We start from the raw sequence: 17,320 nt of genomic DNA on the forward strand, positions 1-17,320 counted from the left end.
CCACTCCTCTTGGATCAGAAGGAAAGACTTCCTCTTGAGATGAGCCTTGTCAGTGGCACCAGGAAATAGCATTCTTTGAACTCCAGCAGCACAAATTCACCTACTCTCTGATTAGGTGAGATTTCAAGAGAAATCTCTCATTTACATTTAAGTAATTTAGCAGACGCTCTTATCCAGAGCGACTTACAAATTGGTGCATTCACCTTATGATATCCAGTGGAACAACCACTTTACAATAGTGCATCTAAATCAGATGCACTCTCCCTATGTAATTAGAGGTAAACCAGGCCACCAATTCTGGAGTTTCTCTTGGAGTGAACTAACACCTTGTTTACTTTTCAAAAAAAGGAAAACACCAAATTATCTACAGATATACAGGTACACCACAACCAAACTCATTCACTCCCCATGTTACATTACCCAGATACCACAGCAGGTCAATGAGCCACAAAGTGGTGCTGCTGGAAGTAAGCCGTGTGAACTAGAAAACAAAGTACCCTTCATGTGCAGTAGTAGAAAAAACATTTCTCACACTGCTGGTTTCTGGAATTCCCAAGTAGTGACTATGTGCAAGTGTCAAACAGGATTTCCAAAACTCGGTGCACGTTTTATATTTTGCCCTAGCACTAACCACAGGAGGTTGGTGGCTTTGATTATTTGAATCAGCCCTGTAGTGCCTGGGCAAAAACCAAAACGTGCACCCAAAGGGGGCCCTAGGACCGAGTTTGGGAAACCCTGGTCTAAAACACCAGGAAGTGTCAAGGATGTGCACTTATTCACTCATGGAAATAATTATGATTTATTAACTGGTGGATGCTTTTCCAAAATTGGCTTACCATATCTGCACGAAAATATTAATTTACAACATTTTAGAATCTAAGCCCAGTGATCTCATTAGTGTATTTCTAATGACCTGCAACTCTGCATTATCAAATGTTGAGTTATACTTAATACATTATGAGGTTGGCAGACTGCAGAGCATCTCCGAAGTTCAGATCAGAAGACTGACCCAGCTGAGAATATTCCCTATTTTATTCAACAATTTAATACACATTAACATCAGTCAAACACAAACATACTGTATATGCTGCCTTGATTTGTGAAAGCTCTTATTTCGAAACAGGCTAGAGCTGAGTGAGGGATCATAAAGTACAGGAAATTTGCTCTCTGGAAGTGTGTGAGAGATTATAGCTGTGTGAATACTGTCGTGTGAGGTGGCCACTACACTGACTGCTGCGCTCTGGAAGGGTGCTCCTTTGTACACAAACGAGATCCGGGAGCTGCCTGTTCTATTCCGCAAACGCTCAGAGGAAAACGGTGAGGCAGAAAGCCGTGGGCGGAAAGATAATTCAGGTTGTTGAAGACCCTAGGGAACTTTCACTCTTCACTTGAAAGGAAATAACATTGAAAGTTAAAGTCAAAGAATTTCCTTTTCCATAGATTAGGTAAGTGGTTGGAAAAAGTTTGGTCAATATTTTCTGCGCCTTTGTCCAGCTTCCTTCATGTACAATGAAAATAATTTGCTGGGCATTGTATTCTCGTTTACTTAACTCAATTTAATGTACACTTGACTTAGTTTTACATGTTTCTATAATGTGACAACAGGTTTTCGAGCCATCGCCAATTAATCCTCGAGTCTCGAGCACCTGGTGCGATTTGAAGTACCGATGGATTTTCTTCACCCCCATTCTCGGTATAGGGTCTACTTTGGTAGTTCTATATCATATAGAGATATAGCTGTCACACTCTAGGCGGCATGTGCCTTCTCCCTACAGTTTTCAGCCATTAGCTTCATCAACGACTACCTCATGTGAACTAAAATCCCGACGCTGTGCTTCAATGTTTTGAAACGTCAAATCATCGCTTGCTATGTGGCCTTTACATTAGCGAGAAAGAATCCTTCAAATAAAAAAGTGCACAGATCTATACAGCTATGGTGGCCTCCATCTGACAAAACTATACCTCCCGAGTTACGCTTACACACAGGTGTTCAGAACACGCTCCATAGCTAATTAGCACAGGTCTCTCCCTAGCACAGGCAGCTTATCTTCAGTAAACAAGCTCTGTAACGTGGAGATATGGCCTTGTGGGAACACTAACCACATAAGGTTGGTGGCACCTTAATTGGGGAAGACAGGCTCGTGCTAATGGCTGGAGTGGAATGGTTCAAATACATCAAAACACATAGGTTCCATGTGTTTGATGCCATTCACTCCTTTCCAGCCATTATTATGAGTCGTCCTCCACTGACACTAACCCTATCAAGGGGTATCAATTCAACCTTTTTAAATGATTTCTCACTGATATGAAAGATAAGGTCCTTATGCTTCCAAAACAGACGCTTGTTAATGTTCAGATTAAGCATCGGGGCTCTTAACAAAACTCCCCCATACAGAAGATGCCTTTGTCCAATAACTTATGTGTAATGTAATGAAACTGAGAGTCATGATCAAGGGCTTATAGAGATGGAGAATGGACACTTGACAACTTTCAATATGATGGGTAGAGTGAGTGAGTGGACACAAAAATATAGGCCTACTTATTGTGCTATTCATTTGAGTTTGTCCAGGTATACTGAAACCACTACATTTTACTAACCCACTTCCTTCACCTGTGTTTACGACCATTCTTTTATAGGGAACAGACAGCTGTCAACTAAGAGTTAATTTCCTTTAACAGCCAGGGACCTTACTCGGCAAACAGTGCCAGCTGAGAGACCACACTAGGCCTATTCACCATAATGGCCTCTATTTGTTTTACAGAACTAATGCTTCTCCAATGCATAACAAATTACTCCCATTTCAACTCTACTAAGTGGAGGCCTGTTCTGTGATGACAGTGATGTAAAATCTGTCCCGTCAGAGATGTACCCAATTATTGTGGCAGATGGTGTGGCATGCCAGTATTAAATTCATCACCCACTGGTCAAAGTAATCTAATGCTACTTGTCCACAAAGAGTTTTGGCCATGTGTTTCTCAACACTTCATCATTCAGTAACTTTGGTCTCTAATATCTTAGAATAATTTGGACGGTATGACTGCAGCATTGGGATGGATTATATAATATTGTATTGAGTGATATTGGATATTGTAGGCTACTCATTGCGTCAGCAGCACAACAGTTGTCACAGATTTAGGGTAGAAAAACAGTTTCCCCAAATATTATTTTGCCTTAAAGACTGTGTCTTGAGCCACAGTGTAAATGTGCATGATGTGACCAGAATTTAGCAGGCTTACATTCTGAGAGGAAAACAACACTTGATCCAATGGGTTTCCCGCATATTCTTTGTACACAGTGTGGGACCTATGATCCAATGACTTCAGACCCACAAAGCAATGGTCAGATGAAAATTTGATTGGTGCCATGTGATAGGGGATTATAGTACAGACCTGCCTTTTGCACAGAATCTTTACAAAATTGTTTTGGCCTGTAAATCATGCATTTGCCTTATTTAACACATTTACCGCACAGCTCATCCCCCATGTTAAAAGTAAGGGGCAGTGACTTACTCTCACACCCCTATAATCTCTGTGGGCACAAACATGGAATCATAGCGATACAGCTTCAACAACAGATTTTCTTTGCCCCACAATAGTGTCTGTGGACCATCCTCTACATTCCCCTTTGTTGTTAAATATCACTACATCTTAAGATGGACATGCTGAGCTAGCTGGCCTGGCCCAAGGAGACAGTCTTCATCAGAGGGAAGCTGTGGTGTGCAGCCCTGATTGATCAGCTGAGGGCGAGGGGGGAGACCATGGACTCTCCTTTCACGCCCATTCCTTGCAGTCATTACACCCACTTTTAGGAACAAGTGACAGACACTAAAAGGTCTTTATGGTGTGCAACTTGATACCCAGTGGCAGATGCTGCAGCCTGCAAGTGACTGACATAATAGCTATGACGAGCAGGTTTTGAAAACTCCCCGCAACCTTTCATTACTGGATCATAACAATCTAGGGGACTGGACCTGGCCTGTTGCTTTTACCTACCAACTGTTGGTATGAAATTCAAAGACTCTCATCAAATGTTATGTCACATGCGCCGACTACAACAGGTGTAGACCTTACAGTGAAATGCTTACTTACGAGCCTCTAACCTGCTGATTTGGTGTTTAATTCACCCTGAGCTGTAGTATCACCTCTCACACCTCTGCCTTCCCCTCTAGATGGCGTCAGTGAATGACTCTCGCCTTCAGCAGCAGCCTGCCCAGAAGGATGCTGCTGACCAGAACTTTGACTACATGTTCAAGCTGCTGATCATTGGCAACAGCAGTGTGGGGAAGACCAGCTTCCTGTTCCGCTATGCTGATGACTCCTTCACCTCAGCCTTTGTCTCCACCGTGGGCATAGACTTCAAGGTCAAGACCGTCTTCCGCAATGAGAAAAGGATAAAGCTACAGATATGGGTGAGTTAGCCTTATGCATTTTGTCCCACATGCCAGCTATGGTCTCTAAAACATGATTGCCACCTTTGACACATTTTTGCCATCATAGTGGACTCTCATACACATCCCATCAAGAGGAAAGTTGTCTTCTGTATTAAACCAGAATACAAATCCATAGGCCAAATCCTTTGCTATTGAATTGAGTTTTTCAGACAGATGGCTGATAATTCTATAGTGGGTCAATGACCAACTTTCATTTGCAAGCCCCTTGCATTTTACACAGTGGTGTAAAACTACTTTGAAGTACTACTTAAGTCGTTGTTTGGGGGTACCTTACTTTACAATTAATATTTGACACATTTTACTCAATTTTATTCCTAAAGAAAATATGTACTTTTTACTCCCATACACTTTCCTTGACACCAAAAAGTATACATTACATTTCGAATGCTCAGTCAGGACAACAATATGGTCCAATTCACACGCCTGTCAATATAACGCCTCTGGTGGACTCACTAAACACAAATACTACATTTTTAAAAGATGTCTGAGTGTGCCCCTGGCTTTCCGTAAATCATGCCATCGGGTTTGCTTAATATAAGGAATTAGATGTATAGCATGTCATTTTTTACCTTTACTAAGCATGACAATTTTGTAATTTTTCCACCACTAATTAAGTACATTTAAAACCAGACGCTTTAAGACTTAAGTAGTATTTTACTGGGTGACTTTCAGTTCAGTCATTTTCTATTAAGGCATCTTTGCTTTTACTCAAGTATGACAATTGAGTATTTTTTCCACCAATGATTTTACCCTCTGTCTCTCTTGTATGTTTTGCTGAAAACTTGGTTTCTCATCTCAAGCTACTGCAATGTGTTGCTGCTGCTTGCACCACTTTTTTTTTTTTTTTACCTTTATTTAACTAGGCAAGTCAGTTAAGAACAAATTCTTATTTTCAATGACGGCCTAGGAACAGTGGGTTAACTGCCTGTTCAGGGGCAGAACGACAGATTTGTACCTTGTCAGCTCGGGGATTTGAACTTGCAACCTTCCGGTTACTAGTCCAACGCTCTAACCACTAGGCTACGCTGCCGCCCCATGCTCTAGAGACTTAGACTGTGTTTGGACAGGCAGACCAATTCTGATCCATTTTCTACTTATTGGTCTTTTGACCAACCATATCAGATCTTTTCACATCAGATCTTTTTTAGAGCTGAACTGATTGGTCAAAAGACCAATTAGTGGAAAAAAATATCAGGTTCTGTGGAAATACTTGAATTACAGGGCTACCAGATTTTCACAATTTATTTCTATGTAACCTAGTCCCCTGATGTCTGAAAGTGTTTCAAAGCAAACTATTTCCACGTAGTGAATGCTGTTTAAACATATGATTAAACAAGACAAACATCCTATATGGTATTGTATTCAATCAAGATGAATCAGCAGCAACCGTGTCCACACCAATGTACACACCGAAACCAAGCTGACTGACGCACTGACCCTGTTTCCACCTAGGACACGTGATTTGGCTTAATGTCGTCAGTGGTGGCTGGGATCACTGAATGCCATCCGATGAACATCCAGTGGGTTTCAAATCAGAGAAGAATAAAACCCTCCTCAGTTTGCCTCATACATTGGAGGTGTGGAAGTAGCAACCATGTCCAATAAATGAGTCCTGGCTTCGAGAGCAAGTGTACAGTTAATGAACAACTCTATGTGGATGGCCAGGGGCGTTTAATCCAGTGTCCTGTTTTCACTCAAACCCTCTGAGCCTCGCCACTCTATGAAGAGTGTACAGGTGGTGCCCTGTCCACTGCTGCAAGCTTTCCTCCACGTGTGTGGCATGAAAGGCTTGAAAATATATATTTTTATCATGGTTTTAAAAGTGAGTTTAATTTGAAGCCTTCTATATTACGGTTCTACTTTCTCAACCTGAACCATACTGCTTATTCTAGGAGGATACACCACATGGCAATATGTTAACTGCACAATGACACACCTGGTGTCGGAACCACAAAGCCCAGGGCTTAGAGTGTGTCCCTGCTTTGTGTGGGCGGCAGGACCAGGTGACGCATGCTGAGAAGGGTCCTAGTGACATCAATGGCTCTGACCCCCAACCATTTTACACTCATTGTCATCATGCATATGCTTCCGGACAGTATTTTCTTTACTTGGTGTATAGATAGTTGTGGAGACAGTGTGAGCCATGGGGACAGTATTTGGTTAGTGCTACTGTAAGATCCATTAACCTGCCAAATATTTGATCATGTCTGCACATATCAGATAAGATATGCATCTGGTATCTTTCATTCATAAATGAAACAAAAATGACCCTGAGATGACACAGACTCTCCTTCTGGGTAAGGTCATTTAACAGAAGTACACCGCTGCGGATACACCGACTCACACACTTATAGAGCACTTGTCTCTCTAGCCCGGCACCTGCTCTAAGATAAGAACCGCTCTATTTCTTGCAATCTCTAAATCGGTGGCAGTTTGTTCGGGCTGACTACCCTGCACACTATTAGCCCTAATGAAACATTCATAAAACACCCACCCCACTATTCAGTGATGTAAAGTCCTCCAATGCAAATGAGGGACCCAGGCCAGGTTACCAAGCGACGGCCAAGGATCGTTGCCGTGACAATTTAATCCCCTCACCTGCTTGACTATTTTTTTCACGTTAACCTTTTCTAGGGAAGCAACTCTGACATCACTCAACCTCTACTTAATTGAAAGATGTTTCTGATAAACAGGTCTCTACAGCTCTGTGGCACCAGAGAGCTGTTATCGACATCTGACGCTCTCCGTGTTCTTTTTGTTCTTACTGGGTTTTTGTTAGTGGGCCAGGGTTTGTTGTTTGACAAGAAGTTATGTTGGACATGACAAATGTAGATGTTACATGATTAAACAAAGAGTATCTGACACTTTAATTTCTAATAGTCTGAAGTTGACAGTGGCTTTGGGTGGGAAGGTTTAGGCTGATAGTGCCTTGTCCTTTAAATTGTCCTATCACAGAAGTATGTGTATTTATGTCAAATATCAATTTTGTATGTTTAAAAAAAAAAAAAAGATTAATTGTAGTCTTTTCTAGAGCTGCTGAATATTTACAAGCGTATACACACACATTCACCTCTAGCATCTCAAGTCTGTAGTTCTTAGTCAATATTGCCCCCTTCTGGTCTCAAAATACCACACAATTTAACATGTTCCCAAACCCAACCTGTAAAGAATGACCAGCCATCATGTTCCCCACAGGACACAGCGGGGCAGGAGCGCTACCGTACCATCACCACAGCCTACTACAGAGGAGCCATGGGCTTCCTGCTCATGTATGACATCACCAACCAGGACTCCTTCAACGCAGTTCAGGACTGGTGAGTGAAAGGTGGAAGGTTCCATCATTTCCATATTGACCCTGCTGCCTTCTCAGACTGTGCATTCGTCTACTCTCACCTCGGTCATACAGGGCAACTCAGATTAAGACATACTCTTGGGACAACGCACAGGTGATCCTGGTGGGAAACAAGTGTGAACTGGAGGATGACAGGCTAGTCCCCACAGAGGAAGGCCAGAGACTGGCCGAAGATCTTGGTGAGTACTGTCCACGACATGGCCGAAGATCTTGGTGAGTACTGTCCACGACAGCATGGAGTCTTTGCAAAAACTATACACTAAGAGGTCACACTACCACAGCATATTGGCCTCATGAGAACACACTTACACACAGATATAACAGGGAACACTGAACACTTAAGCCTAAATATCTCATCTGCTTTTCTTGAAATCTCTCCACAGTAAGTAATTACTCTACTCAATTTCCCCGTCTCTGTCTGACAGGGTTCCAGTTCTTCGAGGCCAGTGCCAAGGACAACATCAACGTGAAGCAGGTGTTTGAGCGGCTGGTAGACGTCATCTGTGAGAAGATGAACGAGAGCATGGGTGGAGATGCCAACCTGTTGTCCAATCACAGGAGCACCAGTCTACAGGACTCACCTCCAGAGAACCATGGGGGCTGTGGCTGCTAAATCCTGCCCCACAACAAACCCCGTCACAGTGCGTGAAGTATAGAGGGTACACCTCTCAAACTACACCCCAATCTCACACCCCCCTAACACAGCCACTACAGTGAAAACCATAAAGCAGCCAGCTGAGATAACCATCGATCCCCTCCCCTCGGTCCATCCAGCGTTATCCCACATATCCCCTGCTCTAGTTTCTGTATTCCATGAAAAGGCCCCATCTCTCTTGTGTATTGTGGCCTTCACCCCCTGGTCATTATTTTAGGTCATTGTTGTGTTCAGAGTTTAATTAATGAAAATATAATAGTTTAAGACTCAAACAGAGCAGAAGGTGCTTTTGTTTTGGATGCCCCCTGGCTGGTGCTCTGCTTCGAATATATTCATTGGACTAGACTTCTCAGAATCCAAAACCGGACAGAAAACAGCACAGCAAAACCTGGGGAAAAAAATCCACATTTTTGCATATCCTTGATCAAAATCTAGATGTAACTGTTATTAATGAAATCAGGTGACATCATCCAGACAATCACAAAACTGAGTTATTCTGCTGCTTTGGCCTTTTGCTTCCTTATTTACCTGACCTCCATGCTTTACTCTGTGACACTGAAGATGCCATTTTGCCATGTCCTCAGAATAATTGTGCACTATTATTCTTGAGACTTTCTTAACCACTACTGCTTATGGGAAAGAGAAGGTGAAAAGTATGAGATTCTGTTCCAAACAATGTTAGCGCAATGTTGTGCTCTAGGATGTTTGTCTGGGAGGAAGTCGTATAACACTAGTGACACTGATGCGCATCACGTGACCTGCTCTGGCATGTCCCTGCTCACCCCTCCGTGCCTCCCTTCCTACTCATTGTTTTTACACTTTCCAACCCGATTGCACAAGGCTTCAACAGTGTCCTGTAATCTGGATGTGCCAGTGTAAACTGCCTGCATTACTTGCATGATGTTGCTGTACTGTTCTTACATCTAAGCTACTGTCTATGAAGTAGCCTAATTAAAGCGTGGTGATTGGCCAAGCATGACACCCATGCTAATTCATTTTCCAAATCATATGCTTAAACAGAAAGACAAATGGTGCACCTAAAGCATGTACAGTGCATTCCATTGTACTGCTTGGATGGCTTCAGTAGAAAAAAATATGCATCTCTCCAACTGGACTGGAGAGACATGCATCTCCCCGTTCTCCGGCCCTCTGTTACTCAGACACTGCAATTTACCTATCACTAGCCCCACACTGTTCACTGGCCATCAGTTAGGGTCAGGCACGGCAAAGCACTGCTAAAGCTGAGGGGTTGGGTCAAAGCCCGCCAAAAGTATTCATGAGCGCCTACTCTCTCCCATTGCTTATCACAAAGACACCTATCCACCTGGATGCACAGCTGATGCTGACTCGCTGTTTGATATTAGATGGCTGATTTGTATCAAGTGATTTCCCCTGTTCATCTCCTACCACGAGCAAGTTGTCTTGTTGTGGTGTGAAACACTTTACTGGAGACTTAACCGTTAACCTTTTATAGCTGTGTAAAAACACTATACCCACATTACATCTGCATTATGCCCAAGTTGTAAAGCTTTCTCCTGGGTGGTGTTTGTCAGTGTATTTAAATAGTGTTTTTCTTTCTGCTGCTGAAGGTAACTGGATTGAAAGTGGTGAGGTTAACACCTATCCGTGTGACACACACACACACTTCATTCAGTCTTCCAGAATTTCTAAATGCACTGATACCCAAGTTTATCTAAATATTTCAATGTCAGTTGATTAAAAGGACCCATAACATATTTTTTGATAATTATGTTCATCTGAAGTTGTAAGTGAAAGTCATTTTATCCTTTTATTTTTTTTCGGTGGAATTGGTTGGTTTTTGTGTAGTCTGGCATTCCATAGGTTATATAGGTTTGTTATACTATTAAGGGGAAACTATACTGTTGTCTTAATGTATATTTGTTTTGTTCCTATTTAAGGCGCTGTTTGATGGAAAATCTTATTAGAAAAGGCATATACATTGAATGTGTTTATGAAAATAAAACTTCATTACAAAATATAAATGCTGAGTTGTCGTTTTATTGTGCAATCCTGATGCTAAATCGTTTAGATGATTAGAACTTGTGAAAGCACAACATCTATGCATTCAAGCGGACAAAGGCTTGAGACCCATGTTCTATGTGGTTAGGTTAGTCTTCATGGTGATACCATCTATAATTTATGGCCTTACGTCCTACCTCCCTTCCCATTTGGATGGGGGGGGGGGGGTTGTGGTGTTTATTTTTAAATCTAACGACACAGAACACCACACTGCCGTGGTCCTCCTCAACAATAAGCCGCTTCCTGGTGCCCTTTCCTGTCACCCACAGGCTTTCTGTGTCCTTTGCAGTTAATCTTCTTGCAATGTTTTGTAACCTTTTTATATTTTTACATCATACTGTAGTCTTACATCATATACTGGTGCCTATCAGTGATCTTTCTTAGTGCCAAATGAGAAATCCTCAGCCTGAGCCCACTAAAGTCAAGTGATGTAAGGCCAGGCTAAATTACATTCACATTATGTAGGGTTGGGATGAGCCTAAACGCCCCCATGCTTATCACGGGACACTACCCCATGCAATACAGATAACGCAGGTCGAGCTCAAAAACATGGGTGTAGGTCATAAGAGACCGTTTATGCTGAGTTGTGAGTTCACTGGCTCCATGTGGGTTTTCAGTTATTAGGCCTACCTTATTACCTGAGTGTCTGCCACGTGCCTCCTTTGTTGCTCACAATAAGGAACCTCAATTATGCATGTCGAAAAAATAGCCCACTACAACTAAATGCAGTTGTCACTTAGAGTTGTGTTGTGGCCCTCATCTTTCTCCAAGGGTCCCTGTGGTTTGGTGGGACATATTGTCCCAATGGAAGCATGTTGTAACCTTACTCTAGTCCCGCCCACAGACATGAGTGAAAATATTTTGTATGCTCCACCTCTACAGTTGGGTTTGAGTAAAAAGTAAACAGCTTGGCTTGGACACTCGCTCACACCTTATCTCCTGTGATGCACGCACAACTGTGTTGCACTATCCATAGTATCTCAGAGACAGACTGTCACGAAGCGAGATGGAGAAAACAGACGTTTGGAGCTGGTTGCTTACTAGTTATGCAGTACAACAGAACGCGTAGCCCGCTTTGTTCTCAGAGGAGACAAAAAGATGACAAACAATAACCTGAATAAGCTGTTGGCTTTTTGTGTATTATTTTGCGCTCAGAAAACGTCCATTGTGCATGCTTCGGAAACTAAAGGTAGGACACATTTTTCCAAATAGCCTACTTGTTTTCTTCACCTTCTGTAACACAAGTGTTTACAATTACAACGCTTATTTTCAATCATGTTATATTTTGTATTTCAACAATGTTTGATGTTTTAGATTTGGGTTAAGATAGAGACAGGTTATCAATTGTCAAATGTTTTGTGTTTCCTTGCACAATTTGGTGAATTTAATAGCTGTTAAAAATAGTTAGAATAATCACTAATCATCAATAGTCATTCCTCTGGAGCTGTTTGGAGACTTACTTTAAGTCTTCACCTGTGTTTACTAAATTGTCAAAACCAATAATGCCCCAACATAAATTTTCCTTGTGGACTAAGACTTCCCTCCCTTGTCCACACAGTGGCTCTGCTGCTCCACGCTGAGCCAGAGATTGAGCCGACAACTGAAGGGTTGTCGGACCTCACCTGCTTCTGGGAGGAGGATGAGGAAAGGGCTGGCTCTGCTGACCAATACTCATTCAGATACACATACCAGTAAGTCATGATGAGGCAAAGCGTTCAGTTAATAATTGCTGCTACGTGTACCATATCCTCTCACCCTGTCTTGGTAGAGGGTAGCTACCTGCTATGAATGTGTTTTGAAGAATGATCACCTCAATTTTCCATTTAGCCTAGAAACTTGATACAAAGTGTAAACCAAAACCTGCGGGCTCTCCTTCACTGCAGCCGAGGTGAGTAAAACATTTAAACGTGTTAACCCTCGCAAGGTTGCAGGCCCAGACGGCATTCCCAGCCGCGTCCTCAGAGCATGCGCAGACCAGCTGGCTGGTGTGTTTAAGGACATATTCAATCAATCCTTTTCCCAGTCTGCTGTTCCCACATGCTTCAAGAGGGCCACCATTGTTCCTGTTCCCAAGAAAGCTAAGGTAACTGAGCTAAACGACTACCGCCCCGTAGCACTCACTTCCGTCATCATGAAGTGCTTTGAGAGACTAGTCAAGGACCATATCACCTCCACCCTACCTGACACCCTAGACCCACTCCAATTTGCTTACCGACCCAATAGGTCCACAGACGACGCAATCGCAACCACACTGCACACTGCCCTAACCCATCTGGACAAGAGGAATACCTATGTGAGAATGCTGTTCATCGACTACAGCTCAGCATTTAACACCATAGTACCCTCCAAACTCGTCATCAAGCTCGAGACCCTGGGTCTCGACCCCGCCCTGTGCAACTGGGTCCTGGACTTCCTGACGGGCCGCCCCCAGGTGGTGAGGATCACCCCGCTGATCCTCAACACTGGGGCCCCACAAGGGTGCGTTCTGAGCCCTCTCCTGTAGTCCCTGTTCACCCACGACTGCGTGGCCATGCACGCCTCCAACTCAATCATCAAGTTTGCGGACGACACTACAGTGGTAGGCTTGATTACCAACAAAGACGAGACGGCCTACAGGGAGGAGGTGAGGGCCCTTGGAGTGTGGTGTCAGGAAAATAACCTCACACTCAACGTCAACAAAACAAAGTAGATGATTGTGGACTTCAGGAAACAGCAGAGGGAGCACCCCCCTATCCACATCGACGGGACAGTAGTGGAGAAGGTGGAAAGTTAAGTTCCTCGGTGTACACATCACGGACAAACTGAATTGGTCCACCCACACAGACAGCGTTGTGAAGAAGGCGCAGCAGCGCCTCTTCAACCTCAGGAGGCAGAACAGAATCCACAACCGCAGTCTCTTCATTGAACTTGTCTGTGAGTTATAGAGTTGTGGTTGTCTTTTGGGAACTATTCCATTCGTTTTTTCTCAGGATTTAGGAATGACATTTTCTTCTCATGTCTGTGTGTCAGTCCTGTTAGACCCGCCTGCCAATCTGACATTGACGAGTACAGGGACGAAGGGGCAGCTGAAGGCCAGCTGGCTGCCTCCCTCTCTCAAGTACATGGCTGACAGCATGATGTACGAGGTCAGCTACGCCATGGCAGGGAGCCACATTGGAAAGGTATGAACAACACACACTCATATCAGAGGTAGAAGTTTGTTACCAGACAAGAGAAACGTTTGAAGTTCTTGTGAATAATGGTGCCGTTCCTTTCTTGGCCTTCGGCAGAGATGTGTCAATGACAATGCATTATCATCTCTTGTCTTCAGGTGGAGGAGGTGCAAGCCAGCTCTGAGCTCATCTTGCGTGGTCTACAGTCAGGCATAAAGTACAAGGTGCGCATTCGTGGCAAACCGGACGGCATCAGCTACAGCGGCTACTGGAGCGCCTGGACTGACCCGATACTGATGGAAACAATGCCTGGTGGTAAGCTTCTTTCTCCTGCAGCAACATTCACACGGTCACCAAAATAATGTGCTTGTCTCATGAGCTAAACATCTTTGTTCTATTTGTGAGGGATCCCTCCCTTGGATTTCATCCCTGGTGTAACCTTGTTGCTGTTTTATCTTATTTGCAGACTTGGACCCTCTCATCGTGTCCCTGAATCTCATCATCTCTCTCGTCCTCACCCTGCTGTCTCTCATTGTGCTCATGTCTCATCGCAGGTCAGTTACCATAAACAACAAGTTTCCAATGTTCTTAGTCTACAACTAACTACACTCTTTAGTGATCTCCTTGTAGAGACATTCTCAGTGGTATATTTATGGAATAAGGCGGTACAATATTGTCCTCAGGTTCCTGTTGAAGAAGATCTGGCCAATCATTCCCACCCTTGAAAGCAAGTTCCAAGGCCTCTTTAAGGTTTATGGTGGTGACTTTCAGGTGAGACAAGTAAATCCAGTATTAGTCTTCGTATCCTTGGAATATGAAACTCGGTATGAAGTACCTTGTGCAGTGTTTATCTATATCCTTTGTGTGTATCGTAGTCTGTTCATCTTGACTCAATATTAGTGCAGACTCCTGAACCTCTCTCATTTGGTTTGTCAATAGGAGTGGTTGGGCCACAGCACTGGAGGCTTATGGTTGAGGCCAGCCTACTTCTACTCCGAGGAATTCCCTGCGCCACTAGAGGTGCTCTCAGAGGTTAGCCTTGGTCCCGCCTTACCCAGCTCCGCTTTGCCGCCCAAGGCCTCAGAGGCACTTGGTGAGGAGGAGGATGAAGACAAGAAGCTAAAGAAGGTGGGTTCTGCATTGATGGAGGGGTGGAGAGAAACCCCCCAGGAGCACTGACTGATGGACCAGCTCCGGGCTATTCATCAGCACCCTGCACCCCGGACCCAGTCTTCTCTACTGGAGTCCCATGATGCCTACGTCACCCTCAATGCTCAGAACCACAGTGCTGAGGAGCCTCTGGACAACATATTGGAGGAAACCTTGCCCCTGCAGGTTCTCTTTGCCTCTGGAAGGACATCCTCTGAATCTCGATCAGACTTGGGCTCCGTCCAACAGAGCTCAGGATCGGGCCGCCTCTCGTCCCAGTCCAGTTTTGAGTACCAAAACCACACCTGGCCGCCCAAGGGCCCCGGGTACACCTACATGGCAGTGGCCGACTCAGGTGTCCAAGGATTACAGTCCGATAAGCTCGAATAAGATCGATGACATTGGGAAGGGAGTTATCTATACCAATGAGTACAAGAACGAGATCCCTGCACACAGAAGACCCATAGGTACTCCCATCCACTTTGCATTCTGAATTAAGGCTAAGCTATGTTACAGGCTATGAACTGAGGCTTAAAGGTCCAATGAAGCTGAAAAACAGTTGGGATGTTTGGCCAAGGCTTCTACATTGACTCCATCTTCTTGTCAGTGGAATGTAAAAAGACAGGATGTAGGCTACTCTCAAAACTATGCGATAACAGACAAACCAAAATTTAAGCTCAAAGGTTTGTGAGGAAAAGTCAAAAGTATCCCTGATAAGAATTTCATAATTCTTTGGATGTCACAAGCTCATTCTCACAATATCCTGTCAAATCGGAAGGCAGCTGTTTGAAAAATACATGAACAACTAAAACACTCTAAAGCTGATATTATAAAACACATGTAATGTGTATATTCCTAAATCACTGGATCTTGTAGGTCAATTTATAAGGTTATTTTCTATATTTTTATTGGAATAACTAGATAAAGTTGACACTTAAATTGTAAATATTGTGGTTGTCTATTGTGTATTGTACAAGAGTATCACTAAGATGTAGCCATGGTCTTAACATGAAGCTCCTTCTAGAATGAAGAGGTACTGTAGGATGTGCAGGAATGTGTCACATTTCAGTATGATGCTATTGTACACCTCTTGCTTGCAATGCTTAGATCAACAAAGGTTGTAAAAGTCATGATGGTTCCAGTGTATGAATGTTTGTATATCTGTCTATCTAATTGTCACCTCATTGAATCTTACATATTATCATACATTTTGAGAGGCCATAATTGTTGAAACTGTAAATAATACAAATTTAATTTTTGTGGTTTAAATAAACACCAGTTTGTTGAAAATGTAGGTAATTCCTCCCACCCAACAAACAAAAATTGTGATTTGGCTAAATGCATGGGTAGATTGAAAAAACGTTGTCGCATTTTAAGTTGTCCCATTGGTAAAAAATACAGTTGTATACATAGGCACATGTGAATATGACAATTCAATGTGGTATGGCAGGCATACTCAACTCTAACCCTACAAGGTCCGGAGCCTGCTGGTTTTCTGTTCTACCTGATAATTAATTGCACACACCTGGAGTCACAAGTCTAAATCAGTCTCTGACTAGAGGGGAACAATGAAAACATGCAGTTGAACTGGCTTCGAGGTCCAGAGTTTAGTTTGAGGGTGGTAGAGTATCGCAATATTTTTTCCATGGCAAAAATGAAAACAAAGCAGATTAAAACTCTTTGGTCCTTTAAAAACCTGCTGTATGTAAAATATTATGCGCTATAGCTTGGAAAATAAATAAACGTGACTCTGGATGACAAAAAAAATAACTGTTTTCAACATTAGGGCGGTTTTCCTAAAGAAGTTAAATCTGTTTCATGTTTTGTTTCTTTGCCAAGATAGTGGTATCGTCCTGTTCCTTAGAATGTGGACAGTAGTTGAGTAGCCTAGGCATTGGGGAAAAGGGTATTTGACGTCATAACAAGTGAAGTTCACAACTTTCCTTATATGACTCACCTAGATCTTAGCATAATGAGATGAGGTTCTGATCTGTTCAGAGAAGATAAGGAGCACAATCCCCTCACAGAACACAGGTATAGAACATAGCCTAGTAAATAAGGGAACATCTTTTAAAAACAACCAATGTGAAAATTTGTTTAGAATAAAGGCCCCAATCAAACATGTTTTGTTTATTTTTAGTTTACTAACATTTAGAATATGAATTAGTTCCTAATTTGTCTATCTTTAAACTCTTTGCTTTTCAGTTATTTTTAGTGTTCATTTCTAAACAAACTGGTGAATGTTTCCTGACTTTTTCATTACATGTTGTGATAATACTGTGATGATTACCTATACGAAACTTCTGACAACCTATAATTTCTGTAACTTAGGATCTCTTTATGGTCAACAAAAATGGCAATATAATGCCTGAAATATAACATAAATGTTAATCAATTCTGATGCGCTTCCATATTTGATATCGTCACAATGTTGTTTTTTTGTACTAATATGATTTAAAAATGTATGGCATTAAAGCAAATTAAATGTTATTGGTCACATACACATATTTAGCAAATGTTA

At 42.7% G+C, this 17,320-nt stretch overlaps 1 protein-coding gene and 1 pseudogene across 1 annotated transcript; both read left to right on the plus strand.

Annotated features, from left to right (window-relative positions):
• The first annotated feature begins 1,148 nt into the window (after positions 1 to 1,148).
• Positions 1,149 to 10,461, plus strand: LOC129826544 (ras-related protein Rab-3D-like). The gene is made up of 5 exons (XM_055887409.1): positions 1,149 to 1,445; positions 4,170 to 4,409; positions 7,647 to 7,765; positions 7,858 to 7,982; positions 8,229 to 10,461. Exons 2-5 carry the CDS (start codon positions 4,170 to 4,172, stop codon positions 8,414 to 8,416), a joined length of 672 nt encoding a protein of 223 aa, XP_055743384.1. The 5' UTR covers positions 1,149 to 1,445; the 3' UTR covers positions 8,417 to 10,461.
• A 1,122-nt stretch (positions 10,462 to 11,583) lies between these two features.
• On the plus strand, positions 11,584 to 17,194 carry LOC129826557 (erythropoietin receptor-like; annotated as a pseudogene).
• The last annotated feature ends 126 nt before the right edge of the window (positions 17,195 to 17,320 follow it).

The sequence above is a fragment of the Salvelinus fontinalis genome, chromosome 2 (assembly GCF_029448725.1).
Source record: "Salvelinus fontinalis isolate EN_2023a chromosome 2, ASM2944872v1, whole genome shotgun sequence".
NCBI lineage: Eukaryota > Metazoa > Chordata > Actinopteri > Salmoniformes > Salmonidae > Salvelinus > Salvelinus fontinalis.

Coding starts and splice junctions, on each gene's coding strand:
- LOC129826544 (XM_055887409.1), top strand. CDS start 4,170: ATGGCGTCAGTGAATGACTCTCGCCTTCAGCAGCAGCCTGCCCAGAAG. Junction 4,410..7,646: donor GGATAAAGCTACAGATATGG/GTGAGTTAGCCT, acceptor TGTTCCCCACAG/GACACAGCGGGGCAGGAGCG. Junction 7,766..7,857: donor TTCAACGCAGTTCAGGACTG/GTGAGTGAAAGG, acceptor TCGGTCATACAG/GGCAACTCAGATTAAGACAT.